The sequence below is a fragment of the Phyllobates terribilis genome, unplaced genomic scaffold (genome assembly GCF_046119375.1).
Source record: "Phyllobates terribilis strain yellow unplaced genomic scaffold, ASM4611937v1 Scaffold_9__5_contigs__length_417890890, whole genome shotgun sequence".
Lineage (NCBI taxonomy): Eukaryota > Metazoa > Chordata > Amphibia > Anura > Dendrobatidae > Phyllobates > Phyllobates terribilis.
Window position 1 is genome coordinate 156030554 of NW_027362769.1, and position 19906 is coordinate 156050459.

Here is a 19906-nt window from a genome sequence, read left to right on the forward strand (position 1 = left end):
CCGGGGGCGCTGCTGTGCAGGGGAAAAATTAGTGAAGGGGACACAGCACTATAGCAGCCCTGCGTCCCCTTTATTGTCAGGATCCATAAAGGGTCCAAAGATCAGACCCCGACTGATCATAAAGTGATACGAGGGAGATGCCCATTTAACATTGTAGAAAAAGGTAATAAATCATATGGACAAATACCTATAGAGATTATACGTCTGCTGTGATCTTTCTGCTGTTCTGACCTGAGAAGTGTTTCTGTTGTAAACCAAGGCTTCCTCCTATATTGTGCTTTGTTTTTTTGTTTTTTTTTCCCCTAAATCTTGTATTTTTAGCCAAAATGCCCCCACCGTCCTCCTAAGAGCAGCGTGTGTGCATCCAGCGGCACTGGCAGGCTATACATGGCAGCATAGCTTCAAGTTTATGCTCCTAATAGCTCTGATAGCTTATCTCATCCTCATAAAAATAGTGTGTAATGCTGTATACTGCCCCCCAGGTGACTTCTATATGGATAAAAGATATTATTTGTAACAAACCCTGGCCCTTAAAATAACCCCCAGGGGGAAGTGTTCTTTTGCATTTACTCCCTGAAGTCTGAAAAGTTTATTTTAAAGACAAACTACAAGCGTGTTACAAAGCCGAAAAGAAAGAGGGGGGGATCCGAGGTAAAACGCTGGTTAAATGCGCTGAACAGACCAGAAAGTAGTGTGTGAATTCAATCCAATGTTTATATTTACATGGATGATACAAAACATCATAAAATAAAACACTAACAGATAAAACGACGAGTCTGATTAAGAATTCAGATTCAAATTTTCCCAGTTTTAACTTTTTTTTTTATTCTGTTGCAAAACTTCTAAATAGCAAATTTATCTACATATATGAATTATAGAGTGCACAGATTTGCCATTCTGAAGGCTAAGAAAGCCGGGTAATAAGAACTTGAGGACTTCAAACGGGTTTCCTAGGGCCTAAAAGGGGTTTTCCAACTTTTTAAAAATGATGTGCAAGTAAATGCTGTGATATCATCGCTTAAAGGGGTTCGCTAAAAGTCTGCAGTCTCTCGGTGACTGCAATAATAAATAGAGACCAAGCTCAACTAATGAAGAAGGGTGCCAGGAATACAACACATGTATCCGTGTAGATAAAGAGTCCGGCACACCAAATAATGTAGAAAAGTCTCATATGGGTGATATAAAAGTAGATGCTTTATTTCTCCAACAATAACTGGTACAAATCGTTGTCAATCTAGTTGCTCTTATTTCTCCAACATTAGCTGGTTCAAATCGTAGTAAATATAATTGCCCAACGTTTCAACCCCAGCGGGGTTTTCCTCAGGGGCATCAGAAGAACTAGTTACTATACTCTGCTAATTTTCTGGGGAACCTCCCACGTAACTTGAGAGGATACGCTAACCCAGAGGTACACGGGCACACTTGCCATATCCTAGTGGAATATCCCCTTGGTCACGACTACCATAATTGTTCACAGCTACTATCACCGGTAGATGCAATTTCCCTACTATAGCAACAACTGGTGCTTTTCATAGTAATTCTTTTCCTGAAAGACTCTCAAGTTACGTGGGAGGTTCCCCAGAAAATTAGCAGAGTATAGTAACTAGTTCTTCTGATGCCCCTGAGGAAAACCCCGCTGGGGTTGAAACGTTGGGCAATTATATTTACTACGATTTGAACCAGCTAATGTTGGAGAAATAAGAGCAACTAGATTGACAACGATTTGTACCAGTTATTGTTGGAGAAATAAAGCATCTACTTTTATATCACCCATATGAGACTTTTCTACATTATTGGATCTCGGTGACTGCAGACTTCTAAATCCATACGGTGCGCTCACCACACACTGTCAGGATTCTGTAACATTGCTGCCGAGACCGGAAGGTCACATGACTGAAAGTATGGAATTTGCATACTTCCGGCTATATTCCGACTAGAAGTGCTTGACCTTTGCTCAATACAAGTGATTGTGGCCAAACTGCATACTTATGGTCACGTGACTGCCCACTCCCTGCAGCAATACTGGAGAATCCTAACCGTGCGCAATGTGCACTGGATTCAAGAGTCTGCAAACACAGAATGACTGCAGACTTGTATTATAAAACCGAACAACCCCTTTTAAAGAGGTTGTCCACTACATTTACATTGATGCCTTATCTGTTAGGGCATCAATGTCTGATTGGCTGGGGTCTAACACCTGGCACCCCTGCCGATCAGCTGTTTTTGTTGGCGGTGGGCGCCGGTCGGAAGTACTTCCTTGCGGAGCTTGATCGTCTACTTGTAGTGGGCGCTCTGGGCTACTACACATCCGCCTCCTATTGCGTTTAAATAAGAAGTGGATGTGCAGTTGCAAGCCCCGGCCACCACAAGTAGGTGGCCAAGCTCCGCAAGGAAGTACTTCCGGACACCGAATTTACTGATGACAGCTGATCTTTCATCAGGTGATCTTTTTGGGCAGTGCTAAAGCTCGTCGTTCTTGGCAGCGCATCGAACCTATTTAAACAGTAGTCGAGAATAATGGCAGCCCATGTTTATTGGATGATTTATTACAGATCGCTCAGTGCACAACATTTACTTTGGTCTACATTTAAACTAACCCCGATTGCTAAATGTCTACCAGTAGAAAGTCGTATCGTGCCGTGGGTTGGTTTGGTAAACTGTACTGTCTGTAGCTAAAATGCTAAATACTGTCTCATACAGAGTCACAAGATTAAGATCCTGTTCTTGTCTCCTGATTGTGGGTTGTCCTGTAAACCGATCATGAAGCTCCTGTCTCTTTCACCCTGGAGTTTGGGACCTTACACATAATTTGTTTCTTACCTAACCTTCCTGTCTCTAGAGGAATTGTGTTTCTCATGCTGGGCAGCAGGCAATGCAGAGGCAGTAAGTAAATTATCTATACCTTAGAAACTATATTACAGGGTAGTGTAGACAGCTGACTATAGAGACAATGTCTGTGAGAGTGGATAGGAATAATTGGAGCTGTAGGCGGCTTTCACATCAGTAATCCCACCCACATCAAGTCCCGGCGGCATTGAAACAAATGTGTAGCACCGGACTGGGCAACCTCTTCACTAAATAGGTGATTATTGTTAGATCTCTGCAAGTCCGCAGCCAGGGAGCGTCAGATTGCACATGCATCTTGCTGCTGCCTTGCCAGGGAAGAACAAGGAGCTACAAATCCACCTGGACGGTCCTATGTTTACGATGATCAGTGTTTTGACTCGGCGTCTACTGGTTACATACCTGTTGCTGTGTCATCAGCAAACAGCTTATTTTGTAGAGGGAAGCTGCAGCCGCTCCATCGGAAGTCATTGGATCAGTGGTATGGGGCAAGGGGGGCAAGGCAGCCTCATCCCATATGTAGCCCATCCAGGCAGCTGAATACAGACAATATATAGATTATTTCCAACCTTCCTTTGCAACGAAGCAAGCAGACATGTGACTGTAAAGTCCAGAAATGATTGCTACCTAATCGCCGGCCCTGGGTTATTCCGCGTGAACTCTTGCTACGCGCTACTTTTAGAAAATAGTTTACATAACAGCTGAATTCTGGGCTCGTCCCGTTACAGTAAATGAAGGCTATTTAAAGCATGGCATATCTGGGCGTGTAAAGGGCTAACGCTGGCATGTACTGTGTATTTGTATATGCTCTGCGCTGCTCATAAAATGAGTCGTTACAGGTCCGTTCAGCCCGCGGGCAAGCACCCAGGAAACAAAGAAATAAAACACTGAGTCATTGCTGGAAAGCAGAACACCATTCACACTATGTGCAGACAGCGTCCTGGATGCGCCCAATCATCACATGTGCTGAAATGACTTCACTCTTCAGGTACTTGCCTTATTCTTTCAGTGACTTCATAATCCCCAGGTTCTTAAAGGGATGTAATGGTGAAAACAAGGTCAAGTTAGATAATAAAAATGTCCACAAGAATTTAATAATAATAATAATAATAATCTTTATTTATATAGCGCCAACATATTCCGCAGCGCTTTACAATTCAGAGGTTCATATACAACAGTCATAAGTAACATAGCTAAAGATAATACAATAATTAAAGCAAAAATAATGACGACCCTGCTCGTAGGAGCTTACAATCTACAATGAGGTGGGGGTGACACAAAGGACAGGGGCTTATTTACAATGATGGTCAGGCCATCTTGAGAGGATGAGGGATAGATAAAGGCTGCATGAGCTCGACCGCAGCCAGTATTTGTAGTGGTTTTGGGTGCGGTGGAGTTTGGTGGAGACTTATGTTTGGAGAAATAATGAATGGGCTGTAATAATATAAAGGACTTCGATTAGGGAATTTGATAGGCCGCCTTAAACAGGTGTGTTTTTAGAAACTGCCTAAAACTGTATAAGTTGTGGTTCGACCTAATTTCTTGGGGTAGAGCGTTCCAGAGAATAGGTGCAGCTCGGGAGAAGTCTTGGAGCCGGGAGTGGGAGGTACGGATTAGTGCGGATGTTAGTCAAAAGTCGCTTGCGGAGCGTAGAGAACGGGTAGGCCAATAAACAGAAATGAGGGAGGAGATGTAGGGGGTGCCGCACTATGGAGAACTTTGTGGGAGAGAACAAGCAATTTAAATTGGATCCTATAATGTATGGGCAGTCAGTGCAATGACTGGCACAGAGCGGAAGCGTCCGAGTAACGATTAGCCAGATAGATGACCCTGGCTGCAGCATTAAGGATGGACCGGAGAGGGGAAAGTCGAGTGAGGGAGAGGCCAATTAATAGAGAGTTACAGTAGTCAAGGCTGGAGTGGATGAGGGCAACAGTGAGGGTTTTTGTTGTTTCGAAGGTGAGAAAGGGGCGGATTCTAGAGATGTTCTTCAGGTGCAAGCGACAAGAGCGGGCAAGAGATTGTATGTGGAAGGTGAAGGAGAGATTGGTGTCAAACACAACGCCCAGACAGCGCGCCTGCTGGCTCGGCATTATTGTGGTGCCACACACGGAAAGAGAGATGTCAGATTTAGGGAGGTGAGTAGACGGCGGGAGCAGAAGAAGTTCAGTTTTGGAGAGGTTGAGTTTCAGATAGAGAGCGGACATGATGTCAGAAACTGCGGCCAGACAGTCACTGGTGTTCTGTAGTACAGCGGGGGTAAGGTCAGGGGATGAGGTGTATAGTTGTGTGTCATCAGCATAAAGATGGTACTGAAAGCCAAATTTGCTGATTGTCTGTCCAATTGGGGCCGTGTAGAGAGAGAAGAGAAGAGGGCCAAGGACTGAACCCTGAGGAACCCCAATAGTGAGAGGAAAAGGGGAAGAAGTGGAGCCAGCGAACGATACACTGAAAGAGCGGTCAGATAGGTAGGAGGAGAACCAGGAGAGAGCAGTGTCCTTTATTCTGATTGAGTGGAGCATAGAGAGTAGGAGGTGGTGGTCAACGGTGTTGAATACTGCAGAGAGGTCAAGAAGAATGAGCAGAGAGTTGTCGCCATTATGTTTTGCTGTCAGAAGGTCATTGGTTACTTTGAGTGTAGTTTCTGTAGAAGTTGCATGAGTCTGTGCTTGCATCAAGTGTCAGAGATGGATTGCTAGCATCATGTGTGATCTGACTACATCCAGCACCCTTACAGACCAAGGTTCCTAATACATAGCATCTGTCAAGATGGGGTTGGGACTATGGGTGCTAACTAGGTCTCTAGAACTAGGGGCGCCCTAGTCTATCCCTGTCCTCCGGATTACTCCTGAAGGTAGAGACGCCAGGTTCACATGCCTTGCTGCGCTCCTATATCAACACTTATCTGTTCCCTCCACCACCCCCAAGTTAGTGGGAAGCCGAAGTGTGTAGGATAATACGAACCAGTCAAACAAGGGAAGACTGACAGGGATAAATGAAAATACCAACCATACAAAGTACTCACACAAAACAACAGATTGGGACACAGGGGAGTTAAAGGAAGGGGAAACCAAATAGGAGAAGATGAGAATGTGCACACAGACAAAACTCCAAGCAACAATATCCTGAACAATCTCCAAACGCCAACTCCATCCACAGACTACACCTCCGACTCCAGAACCAGGCAGTAAGAACTAAGACTGGCAATTCCCAAGTGCCAGAGGTGAGCATATATAGCAGAGGGGAGAGGCCAACACTGAACAGCTGAGACAATCCAGATAGGAGAGCTCCAGGAGCTTCAACTGAACAAATTAACCTTTGCACTGTCAGCAAGGAAGAAACCTGCACTGTTTAATAAGAAGGAGAAGTACTTCTAATCAGTGCAGGAGTTCGTGAAACCAGAATCCGCGGTCTTTTGGTCCCACTCTGTCTTGGTATCCCCGTAACACATCATCGTTACTTGCCCGTCATCCGGTCCTCCAGATACTGATGTTATGTTCACCGAGATGTTGCGACATGCACACAAGATGATTGACTGCTAGCCCGAAAGCAAGCACCTGGCTGCAAAAATATTGAAAAGATTAAAAGTGTTTTCTAAAATCTCCACACAGCTTTGTCATACACAAAGTATTCCTTTTGGTAATGGTAATCACCAGGTCAGGCACTTTTTTAAAGGCAATCTGTTAGAAGGTTTTTGCTATGTTCTCTGAGAGCAGCATAATGTTGGGGCAGAGACCCTGATTCCTGAGATGTGTCAGTTGCTCAGCAGCTTACTGTAGTTTTAGTGCAATCAGTGTTTTATCAGCAGATGATTATTGTTGCAGGACTAGGTGCCATGTGGCTAGTAGTCCAGCTGATCTGTGTAACTCTCCCTCACCACTGTGTGGCAGCTTTCTGACCATTCACAGTGTACATGGGAAGCCGTGTTTGTGCTGATGTTATTACCAGAGGAGGTCTGGACTCTGCAGTTATGGGGTCAGCAGAGCGTTGGTGACTTTTCTCCCCTCTGCTCCTCAGCACTCGGACCCCGGCTATGTAACATTATAGGGTCTCCATTTCATGACTGAGTTGCTGCCGTTCCTTCCACTTTTCAATAATATCACTCATAGGTGATGGGGGAAGATTTAGGAGGAAGAAATGTCATGGACGGACTTGTTACCCCGGTGGCTCCTATTACAGGACGCGCTGGTATCAGTGATCTCTGCACCACCGGCTGTTCTGTCACATGTTGGTAAAGGCAGATGGCATGGCGGGGGGCTGGATGTTATACACCGGGGGCCGAACGGCCAGATAATATATAACAGGGGCAAGGGGCCCGATATTATATACCAGGGGACAAGGGGCCGGATGTTGTACACCAGAGGCTTGGGGCCGGTTGTCATACCCTTGGTGGACGAGGGCCCGGATGTTATCCCCTTGGGGGGTGGGGGGGGGCAAGGGCCGGATGTTATACACTGGGGGGCTGGATGTCATACTGTCATACACTGGGGGCGAGGAGTCAGATGTTATTTAGCCCCTCGTCCCCCCACCCCCCGGTGTATAACATCTGATTCCTCGCCCCCAGTGTATGACAGTATGACATCCGGCCCCTCATCCCCCAAGGGTATGACATCTGGCCCACCAGTGTATAATATCCGGCCCCTCGTCCCCCAAGGGTATGACATCCAGCCCCTCGCCCCCCATCTTGGTGTATGTCAAACCCTTCGGGGGGGGGGCGAGGGGCCGGATGTCATACCCTTGGGGGAGGCGAGGGGCCGGATGTCATACCCTTGGGGGAGGCGAGGGGCCGGATGTCATACCCTTGGGGGAGGCGAGGGGCCGGATGTCATACCCTTGGGGGAGGCGAGGGGCCGGATGTCATACCCTTGGGGGAGGCGAGGGGCTGGATATCATACCCTTGGGGGGCGAGGGGCCGGATGTCATACCCTTGGGGGGCGAGGGGCTGGATGTCATACCCTTGGGGGGAGAGGGGCTGGATGTTGTACACTAGGGAGGCTAGGGGCTGGATGTTGTACACTAGGGAGGCTAGGGGCTGGATGTTGTACACTGGGGAGTTAAGGGCCGGATGTCATACCCCGGGGGGATGAGGGTCCGGATTTTATACACTGGAAGGCAGGATGTCATACTCCAGGGGGCTGGATGTTATGCACTTGTGCAAATTTCACTGCATAAAAGTCTTAATTCAATAAGTAAAGAGGACCTTTCACCAATAATGTGCCAAATACTTTGTTTGCTAATGTCTCCGCAATAAAGAGGCGAAATTAAAAAAAACAAACAAAAAAAAAAACACAACTTTATTCCTCTCTGCAGCCACTATTACATTGTGAGTACAGCTCAAAATGAAAAATTTGGTGAAAGGTCCTCTTTAAGGCTATGTGCCCACGATGCAGAAATGCTCTGGATTTTTCCTGAGCGTTTCTGCATCTCCCTGGCAGAAAAAACACATGCGGATTGTACATGCGGATTGTACATGCGTTTTTCCTGCCAGGGACATGCGGATGTGAAGCGTCTTCACATGCATTTCCGCATGCGGCTTGACAAACGCTTTCCAAGCGATTTTAGCATCACTTGGAAAGTGCTTGACAACTTGGTCACACTATATAAATCCATGCAAACGACCTGCCATGACTAAATGACGTCATGGCAGGTCCTTCACACCACCGCGAGCCGTACAAGAGACTGGACGCATCACTAAGGAGGCTGGAGGACATCGGAAGGTAAGTATAATCTTTTATTTTTTATTTAAAATTCTTTTTTTACAGTTTCTATGGTACCCAGGTCCGGAGGAGAGTCTCCTCTTCTCTACACCCGGGTACCATCTGCACATTGAACTGTGTGATATCCGCATGTGCAGATGTAGTGATGCGGATGTCACGCGGTCCAATGCAAGTCAATGGCGGCGATTACGCTGCGTGTCCGCAAAATTAATAGACATGCTGCGTATTTTTCCGCAATGATAATCCGCAGCGGAAATTTCTGCAGCATGTGCATAGCACATGGGGATTATCATTGGGGACCATGGGGCACGTATTACCAAGCGTTTTTTAAGTGTTTTCGCTGAGGAAATTACGCGCAAAAACGCTTGAAAAACGCATAGTGGGCACGCAGCCTTAGACATATGTCCCACCACATTTGTCCATTTAGCATATGAGACTATTAGCTCAGGTAGGAGACCCACTGATCAGGCCAGGAACTGTGATCTGAGCTTGGTCTATATTTCACAGACATGTGAATTCGGCCTTAGGCCAAGTTCTCAATATGTTAGAGCACTTGGTCAAAAGTCTACACTTGGAGTATTTCCCAACTTAGTTCACTCTCAAAAATGTGAAAAGTCTCTAACTTTTTCCAGTCTCTAATATTTTTCTGTTTATTAAATGTCTATAGGAGACAAATATATATTTTTTTCAGTCAGTCCAGACTATTAAAAATCGCTGGAAAAATAGCATGTGCGAGAGTCCTAAAGGCATATTCCAACCTTAGGTTCAGTTTAGAAGAGCATAATTTTTGTCTTTGTGCAGTCGGCTGGTAAAGTTGGGGCGCATCCAGGCGGACAATTGATAGGTGGTTCTCCCATTCGTGGATTTTTCCTCATTCTTACACCTACCCATAGACCTCAACATATAAAATGATTTAGTGAAGACACTTTCTGTCTAACAGATCACCCACAATTTGCTCTACAATCGTAAAAATTTGGGCAAATGTGGCGGTCTTTTCAGATTTCATACTTTTTATAATATATACAAATACTTGCATGTGATTATTTCTCTGTTCCTGTCTAAGATTGCAGCACTTTGATCGGTTTGATTGAGATTTGAATACATTTTTTTTTTTTCCTGTGACATGGTGACTGATACGGGTGCCATCTGTCTGGCTGAAATTACCATGAAATTAATCAAATTACTTGTAGGTTAGTTTAAAGGGCAGAGGTGGGATTGGTATCCTGTCCACAGATCATAAAGAATTATCTTTTGCACAAACTAGACTTGTATCCTCACTTTTAATTTCTCATTAAAATCTGGAATTTTCACCCCCAAAAAAAGCAAAAAAAAAAATAATTAAAAAAAAAAAAATCCAAACTGACAGACGACGGAAAAACCATCATTGCAATCAGGGTCTTAATGTTTTAATTACGTATCGGGGATTTATGACAGAAGCTTGGATAATTTTAGTTGCAGCTAAACGGTGGTGTCAATAGCGCGCCGATGTGAAAATTAAAGGTAAGACGGCATATGGGCTTTAAGTCCCAGAGAGCACGGGGTCCAAACATTGGAGGCTAGGATTCTGTTAATGAATCACATAGTTCACTCAAGGTGTGATGCTGTTAGCGTCTATGGTAGAAGGAGAGGTATTGAACTCTGACGAAAAAAGGTGCAAAGATCAAAGTGTCAGGAAGAGGTGACGAGGTGAAAATGACACACTGCTAGTGAGTTGTTACAACACAGAGTGATGTGCATATCACTTTGTGTTCCTTCTCGTTAATGGAGGTCTAATTCCAGGGAATAAATAAAATAAAATCATATTCATTAGCCCAACTGAACTGAGATCACAAACAGTGGTGCTGACCCAGACACACCAAAGATGACAGTGAGGACCATCAAAGACTACGACAATAATAAGTAAAAAAAAAAATCTTGAAGTCCTACTAATATATACTCAAGTTGGTTTCCACATCCCACTGATCCTTAATTGTCTTCCTTAACCCAAAGCTAGAACTGGTTGGCTGCGTACCATAAAATTTACTTTGGAACCCAAATGCGCCCATATTACGACCAGAAAAGAAGATTGACAAAAGTGTTGTGCTGAGAAGAAAGGAAGCCACCACTTTGAGTCCAACTCCCTAATGGGAAGCTGCGAGACTATTTTTGGTGACCAACTCACGGATGGATGATTGTAGCCAGGAATGATTTTCTTTGAAATGTTCTGACACATTTCAAAGTAAAACCTAGTCTAATGATCTGGCCGAGGACTATAGGGAGAGACATGACTAGTCTGGCTTCACCCTGCACCCGTCTAGTTGATAGGTCTCTCCCGTGTGTATCCACAATGTTACACCCCGTTCCCGGATATCTCAGACTCCGTTTCCTTCATCTGGGTCCGCTGGCCTCTGCTGTTCTCCTCGTTTAGTTTTGCAGGTTGTCCGGAGTGGATAAATTACATCATCTCCCTAGAACCTAATTCAGGTCCTTGGGATTGAGATTCTAGTCGTATGTTTGTTTGGTGTGCTCCACCCTCTGGGCTTTTTGGATTTTGACTTGCTTCCTCACCTGCTGGGTTCTACTTCATCCGGTCTGCTGCTCCCTGAGATTTTTGAGCGTGCCTAGTCCTCTCTGCCCACGTGCCTCCCTGCAACAACGCCTGGGGTCCGTGTGCCCACCCAGACCTGAGGTTTAGAGGATCTACCTCACCTGAGCCTAAAGTACATGGATAGACCTGTAAATCACCTGGAGCGGTGCATGGAAAAGCCGGCACCAGAGCATTCCAGAGATTCACATACCTAAGTTTAATCATACAGCCAGACTGAGTGGACAGACAAGTTCCCTGTAAATAGTTTCTGAACTAGTGATGTTGATGATCTACATTTTGGATAGGCCATCGATATCAAATTGGTAGGGGTCTGAAACCATGCATACCAACAGATTAACCGTAGCTCTTACGTTGACCAGATTTACAGAGTGAAAAGCCGAGAAACGTCCATTAAACAGTTCACAGAGATTTTCTATTCCTACTCCGATCAGTGTTTACATCCATCCGGTGTGGTGGTGGTGGTGGTGCCGAGTGTCAGATCTCCACCGATCTGATATTGATAACTTATCCTAAGGAGAGAACCCATATAAACCTCTGGTGATGTACAATTGAAACCAGAAGTTTCCATACACTATATAAAAAGACGCATATATGCATATTTTTCTCAATATCTGACATGAAATCAGAATACACCTTTTCCGTTTTAGGTCAATTAGGATTACTATAATTTTTAATATTTGCCAAATGCCAGAATAATGAGAGAGCGAGAATGTTTTAAGGCATTTTTATTACTTACTGCAAAGTCAAAAGTTTACATACACTAAGATTACTATGCCTTTAAACAATTCTGGACTGCCCATATGATGAGGTCATGTGTTTGGAAGCTTCTGATACTTTTTTTGGCAACATCTGAGATAGAGACACACCTGTGGATGAATTTTAATGCACACCTGAAACACACTGCTTCTTTGTGTAGCATCATGGGAAAGTCTAAAGAAATCAGCCAAGATATCAAGAAGAGAATTGTGGATTTGCACAAGTCTGGCTCATCCTTGGGTACAATTTCAAGATACCTGAAGGTGCTTCGTTCATCTCTACAAACAATTATACGCAAGTACAACAAGATGGGAATGTCCAGCCATTTTACCGCTCAGGAAGGAGATGGGTTCTGTGTCCCAGAGATGAACGTGCTTTGGTCCGATATGTGCATATCAACCCAAGGACAAAAGCAAAAGACCTTGTGAAGATGATGGCGGAAGCTGGTAAGTTTGTGTCAATATCCACAGTGAAACGAGTAGTGTATCAAAATGGGCTGAAAGGCCACTCTGCCAGGAAGAAGCCATTACTCCAAAAGAAACATATAAAAGCCAGACTAATGTTTGCAAATGCACACAGGAACAAAGACCTTTAATTTTTGGAGACATGTCCTGTGGTCTGATGAAACTAAAATTTAACTTTTTGGGCATACTGACCATCATTGCGTTTGGAGGAAGCTTGGAATCCTAAAAATACCATCCCAACTGTGAAACACGAGGGTGGCTACATCATGTTGTGGGGTTGTTTTGCTGCAGAAGGAACTGGGCCCAAATTCCCACCAACTATTGTGAGAACCTTGTGGAAGGATATCCCAGACGTTTCACCAAAGTCATTCAGTTTAAGGGGCAATGGTACCAAATACTAATGAAATGTATGTAAACTTTTGACTTTGCAGTAAGTAATAAAAATGCCCAAAAAACATTCTCTCTCTCTCTCTCTCTCTCTCTCTCTCTCTCTCTCTCTCTCTCTCTCTCTCTCTCTCTCTCTCTCTCTCTCTCTCTCTCTCTCTCTCTCTCTCTCTCTCTCTCTGTCTCTCTGTCTCTCTCTCTCTCTCTCTCTCTCTCATTATTCTGGCATTTGGCAAATATTAAAAATTATGGTAATCCTAATTGGCCTAAAACGGGAAAGGTTTATTCTGATTTCATGTCAGATAGTGAGAAAAACATCTTTTTATATAGTGTATGTAAACTTCTGGTTTCAACTGTATATGCAGAGGTTGTGATCTGGCACTAGTATCTCTGGCCGTGCAGGGAAATGTTTTAAGTGGATTGAATGGGCGATGGACACATGACCATAGAGCAACCACCAAAGCAAGAGCTGTTCTTGCTCTATTTGAAAGAGTAGGTTTCACGAGCCATGATAATTCAGAGAAACAAGTTTCTAAAGTCGGTTTTACAGGTTCAGAAGAGGTTCAAATGGCAGGGGCAGAATGGATGGGAATACCTGATTCGCATATGCTCACCTTTTTAACATTTTGCACTATTTTGGCACCTGCAGTACCGTGGTTCCCCACTGGTCTTTGATTACATTGCCGGAGAGAATATGTGCCACGGCATCTTTTGACCACTAGTCTATCCCATTTGTAGGTTCTCCTATGACCAACAAGACGCCTCTCCATGGTGCAGGCTAACTTTATTTTTTTATCTGGAGTGTTAGTTCGCAGGCTGCTGTCAATCAAGAGGGAAGGCTTACTCAAAGAAGTAATCTAGTTTAGAAAGCCTACTTTCAAAGTATCTATTAAGGATTTAAGAGTTAATAAATGGGTATTCTTTCATCTCTTTGCCAGAGAAGAGATTGGTTAAATAAAGAGGGTCTCTACCTTTGCCCTGCATTACACAGACCCATAGACTTGAATGGTTACTGTGTAATACTTCATGTTACAAAAAAAACTCCTTCTCAATGTGTCATTCTGATGAGATACTCAGTGATCAGTTCTAAGATACTTTTCTAAAAAGAAGGTATTTTATTAATTTGGACAATCCCTTTAAAGGAATTTTCAGTTTTGGAATATCCCTTTTTTCAATTTATAAATTTTCTCAATCAAAAATAGCTTGGACCTCCAGTGATCAGCAATACTGCATGGGAGGATACAGACAGCAAATTCTCCCACAGCGCCGCCACAGGAGAAATAAAGCATAACGCGCTGCCCATGTAATGCATGAGCCTCTCGGGTCCTCCTGATGGAGAAACACTCTTTATAGCCTCTTGTCCCTTTTAAATGGTGATTTAAAAAAGGGTTTTCTACTAGGCAACCAATTAAACAAGATGAAAGAGGAAAAAGCAGCAAATTAGGTCCTAATCATGTTACTCCTGATCTGATTGAGAAAATAAAAGCAAACATCTTACTGGTTGCTATTAGAAAACTATTCTTTTTTTTTTCATTTTCCTAGCAAAGTTTTCAGAAATGTCATCAGATGTGGTTTGGAATTGATTGCTTTGGGATTAATCACAATCAGTAGTGGCTTAGATCTGTCACGGGAGGACTGGGAGGGACCACAAAAAATAGGATTAATTGATGGGGCACAAAGCGGGACTGGGAGGTGGGTGGTAATCACTCGAGAGATGTAACCACAGGCCACTTTGGTGCTCCTTAATTACAAGAAAGGAATGCACATAATTGACCTTGAAATTGAGAAAATATTTTAGAATCTGATGAAGGAGACACAATTATAGCTAGGTAGAGATGCCGGGTGATGTTGGAGATAGTGATGAGTAATTGGCGTGTCTGATTCTCTTATGAAAGAACGGGAAGACAAAGCTGATCCTGCGCCTGAAAACACTTAACAGTCAACTGTCATGTCTTGTGTATGGGAGGAAATATTTAGTGCTCTCCTTATCCCTTATGTACACAGCTTGGACGGTATCCCAAGACTATGATGAGGAGCCTTCAGTCAGAAGGATTTCTCCATTAGCATATACGCATGGCCACCACCACTCTTTCGACAAGGCATTTCAGAACCCCATTCTTGGAATTGGTAGAGGTCACGTTGATCTACAAGTTATCAACTTTCTTTTGGATAAGTAATAAGTTCTAATGATTTGAAATAAACCTTTGCAGTCAAAGATAGTCATAGCTCTGAGATTTTTGCTGAAGAACCAAACATTTTTGATGAAGTCTACCGACCTTCCCATACGAAGACAGTTTATTTTCCAATGAAATTCAGCCTCCATGGTCTTATCATTTTGGCAACTCCTGCTTCATTGAGATATCATCCATTCTGCAAAGACTTATAGACAGTTGATGAAGTGGTGGTTTCTTGTTCATTACCTCTTGAGGAGGTACAAAAGCAGGGCGCTTTGAGATATCTATTCTTGAAATTGATGGTGGTCCCAACAGTCAGACACCCAGCGTCATACATTTATTAGCTATTCTGTGGATAGGTGTTAAACATAAGAAACACCTTTTAACTATGGGTTTGGGTGAAGATTACGGTGGACTGAATAGTTGTTTGAAGGTCAAGTATGTTATGTCCATGGCCAGCTTAGAGGAATTGTCTACTAAAAGAACCTCCCGAAACTTATTGAGAATATTAACAAAGGCTTTTGAGTACACTTAGTATATCACTCTGTTCTTCTTTGGTATCCCACAGCCCTATTATACCTAGGATATAGTGACATTTCTTTCTATGGAGATGGAAGGTTCGGCTGATCAAAGACATCATGATGGCTTATTTTCTGGGAGCCATTGGACGATGTGGTCATGTGAAACATCGTTGCTTCCTTGTCTTATCGCAAGGCTGTGAGATACACGTAAGGGAGGGGAGCATAACGTATATAAGGGAGGGGAGCATAATTTATATTAGAAACTCCAAGTTCAATAAAATAAGTGTGATTTTTACCGCTTATGATCCAAAGTACCAGTCTAATCTTTTTTCCTGAAGGCTGGTTCCACCATGAACGAGATGACTTTGACCTGAATCCTTTTACAATTTTGCAACGTAGCGTCTATAATAATGTGTAACGTTTCTCAAATAAAGGCCCTGACTCATCGGTGTTTTTGGAGCATCTCACGGGTGTGTCAGATGTGACAGACAGTCGCCCTGCGGTTGGTTGCAGAAGATCTCTTTGTTTGGCATTACAGACACCTTCTTAGATCTGTCTCACTCTAGGACCCAGCAGCTACCTCCCTCCTGCTAATTGAAACCCTGGCCTGGGTGTTTAAATACTTTGTTTGCTACAGGGAGGTGCCGGTGATATTCACATATTCCCTTGTGAAGGCTTGGAGCTATTGCAGTCTGCTTACTTCCTCTCTGGTGCCTAGGAGGACATTTGGTGTAATCTCTCTGAAGTTGGCTCAAGCTAAGTTACTTTCCCCCGTGTTTGTCTCCCTTGTTGTCTTTAGTTGTTAGTGGGGACTGACTAGTGCTCATCCCCACCCTTCCCTATCTATGGCCAAGCTCTAGGGAAATACAGGATTTAGGTTCCTGTGCGGCGATTGGTGAGTAACCAATATAGGGACGTTAGGGGAGACAGGGTGATATCAGATCAGCCTAGGAGGTCTCCACTCCCCCTTCCCCTAGTGCCTGGGCTCCCTTCCCCTTTTCCCTTCATGTTGCACTTAGTCTTTCGTACACCTTGCGTGACATCATCTAACTGGGATTGCACCACCATCTGGTCTTGTAGATATTTGTCAGTACAAAATGACTGTTCCAACAAAGTGCAGTCTTTTGGCGTAGCTAAATAGTTAGTGCACTTCCCTACTTTCTTGTTTTGCCCTTTGATTGACCACTCTTTACAGGAGCCAGAGAAGAATGGAGATAGATAGCAAAACAAGTAGGTGGAAGGTGCACTGTACTGTTTGGCCACACCAGGGGCGCCTGTGCCGCGTTTGAACAGTCGTTTTATGCTAACAGGCTCCATCTAAAGTCTGCTCTAGTATGAGATTTTCTTTACCAGTATATTAGCAATGAGAGGACTTTCAGAGCTTCTTAATAAAAAGTGCACAGCCTCTTTATAACTTTTCCTCAGCAAGATAATGAAGCCAAGAAGCTTACTAAGTACATTTCAGATAAATGAGCCTGTAGACGTTAACGCGGGGCCATGTTCCCACAGATGGAGCCGTGGGCTACGTTGGCCCGGTGGCTCTCTCCAGCCGAGGCCGTGTCTTGTTCTTGTGACAGAATAGCTGTAAGTAGCTTCTCCGTACGAGCGCTCATCCACTCTGACATCTCTACATTATCAGCCCAAGGAGGAGAATTATTTTAAACTCCGCATATGCAGAAACGTCTTAGTAATCAATTTTTACCAGAATATGAAAAATCTCCTCGCTCGATGCAGGGAGTTTAGGTTAGAGAAAAAAATGATATAGATTTAAGGGACTTCGTATAAATAAAAAAAATCTTTTGCTTCAGTGAATGATACAGTCGTTGTTGACCTTTGTGGGCCGTAGGTTGATTTTATGCTTTTTTTTTTTTTGCATATGAGAAAAAAAACGGGAGCACTTTCCATCTCTGTGCTGAGTCCGATTTTCATCCATGTTTTTTGGAGGTTGTGTTATATTCTCTTTTATGTAAAAAAAATTGAGTTTCATGTCTGACTCCGACAAACAAAAACACCCTCAAAAAACAGATATGTGTCCGAGACATGAGACGGACATGTGAACATTACTACAGACCTTAATGGTTGAACACTAATAGGTGTTAATGCGGATTGTCCAGCATATTTATTCCCATAGTCAGAGTTCTAAAAAATGATTGTTTTTGCAAGAATAGTGCCATGGTGTGTCTAATATTGCATCTCCTTAAAGAAAATGCCGCAAAACTAGAAACATTCAATCAACGGGAGTGAAACCGTTTCCAAAACCAACAACAATGGAAAAATACCAATTTTCTATCCTCACTGCCCTCTTTAGGGGGTGTACGCTCCACTTTAAAATGTGCTAAATAAATGTTAAAAAAGATGAACCAATCACTGAAAACTACGCCAACCTCAAAAAAAAATAACCATAAGGACAATTGAGGACAGCTGCCACCATGATTCTCCTTAAGCTGGGAAAAACTTGGCGGCTACCCTTTTTGAGATGCATATGACTGAGCGTATATATGGTTTTCTCATCAACTTTTAGTTTTTAATCATTCTAATCTTTTTGGTCTATGCTATTCTTCTTGTCTCCTTGCATTGTCTTATGGGTGAGCTTTTTCTTATACACAGGAGCCAAACTGAAAAAGTAGAGCTACTGCAGAAAGCATGAAGCACAGAGCAGAAGCTTTGGCCTCTTAATGTTTAATCAATGCCCGGCTGAACTTTAGGGGTCTTCTGTTGATCAGCCATTTGAAGGGTTAATGGGAGTAAGTTCCAATACTAGCCACAGCCCCTATAGTATGAAGGGCACCGTGATTTAATAAGGAGAAGGCTACATGGCGACACATGTTGCACATCAACCATTCTCAGAACAAAAATATCCGTTCATCTTAACGCGGTTCGCTATTGCGCGCCTCTTGCAGAGCTCTGATTTTGCTGTAAAATAGAATAGTCTGATATTGTCTGTGCAATTAATGGCGCTTTATAAGTGAGTAAAATAAATAGTCACTTTGCGACAAACTTGCAACTTGCATTGAAGTTTTCGGCGACTGAGTCACTTGTGACGGAAAATCCAACTCATTTGGAAACATTTGCAAATGGCAATGCGACACCATAGGAAATCATTAGATGTGATGTTGCAATACCATGATTTTAGGGCTAGATGACAAATGTAGCACTAGCCTTAAAGCTGATACATAATGCCCTATCCACAGGCAGCGTTATCAGCTGTATGATTTCAGGCAGGAATGGCTGACTCTGAAACGCCTCTGTGTTTCATAGAAAGTCATACTTTAAAAGCTGCCGGAGTCCGAAACGCATGGGAAACTAGCTGGACAGGCTGGCCCCCAGCAGCTTCTCCCCACCCACTACCAATGACTGACAGGTCTCTCTCTGTGTGCGTGTATAGGGAAACACCTGTCAGTCACTGGCAGCGGCCGGTGAGAAGTCGCCGAGGACCTGCCTTTTTGACTAGTCTCCCCGGTAGTTCTGTCCCCGGCTGCTTTCAAAGTATCTTTTTCTCTGAAATGCCGCAGCTTTTCAGATTCAAACCTACATGTTGCCTGTGGATCGGGCAGCAATTATCCACCGTCAGGTCCCCTTTATGGATAAAGAGAATGCAGAGCATGCTGGAGCTCCACAGTCCCTTGATTTATCTGAATGGTGGGTTCAGGAGTTGTTCATCCAAAAATCTGGCCCAGCATGGTCTAAAACTTAATAATAACTATATTCACCTGCCAGTCCCCTACTGCTCCTCCTTAGCCATGCTGTTATCATCCGCCGGTCTCCTTGCTTCCTTTTCTTATTTGCCTGCTGCAGTCAATCATTGATCTCAGAAGGGAGGACCCAGATAGCGCTGTTATGGTACGGAGGAGCAGAGGGGGATTGGTAGAGGAGTACAGGTTTTTATTTATTTTTTATTTTATTAGACCACGCTATTCCAGGATAAAGAAAGAGGCAAGGGACTACCGCTTTTATGTTCCGGAAAACCATTTTAGCTATTACATAAGTGAATTTCATTGTGAGAAATTCCTTAAAGTGGTTTCAAACTGGATAAAAAAAAAAGAGGAACGGCATAAGAAACATCTTTTTTTTTTTTCCCCCTGGGAATCGGCGTTGAGGCAATGAGTGATATGTGGTTATTTTCTTCATCCAGCTCCACAGTGTAACATTCATCCTGAATATGAATGGCGCCGTCCTCGCGTAAAGCAGATATATTTGTAACATCGATTCGCACTTTGAATCATCAGAATTTCCTTTTATGTAAACAGACAACAAAAGAAAACGTTTCCGTCCTGACTGCTGTGATAAAGAGCCTGAAATGCGTCTTGTTCTCCTCCGCGCCTGTAGTATTCTGCACTTGTAATACAGAGGAGCCCATTTGTTCACAAGTGACAAAAAGCAGGTGGCACATTCAGGAAATATTAGAGCTATCAATTCTGGAGCGCTTTCTGTCTGTTCTTTTGAGAAATGTCTGTTTTTC

General features: G+C 43.6%; 1 protein-coding gene across 13 annotated transcripts in view; it reads left to right on the plus strand.

The window, feature by feature from the left end:
- The window catches only part of GTDC1 (glycosyltransferase like domain containing 1), a 471831-nt gene that overhangs the window by 12226 nt on the left and 439699 nt on the right, over positions 1-19906 (plus strand). The window contains exon 1 of one of the 13 annotated variants that reach the window (XM_073647240.1): positions 2758-2883. The exons of the other annotated variants lie outside the window; for them this stretch is intronic. Coding sequence (XP_073503341.1) covers positions 2873-2883 — 11 coding nt within the window. The 5' untranslated portion in view covers positions 2758-2872. Of the gene's footprint in view, positions 1-2757; positions 2884-19906 lie in introns of those variants that run through there. 13 annotated transcript variants of the gene reach the window in all.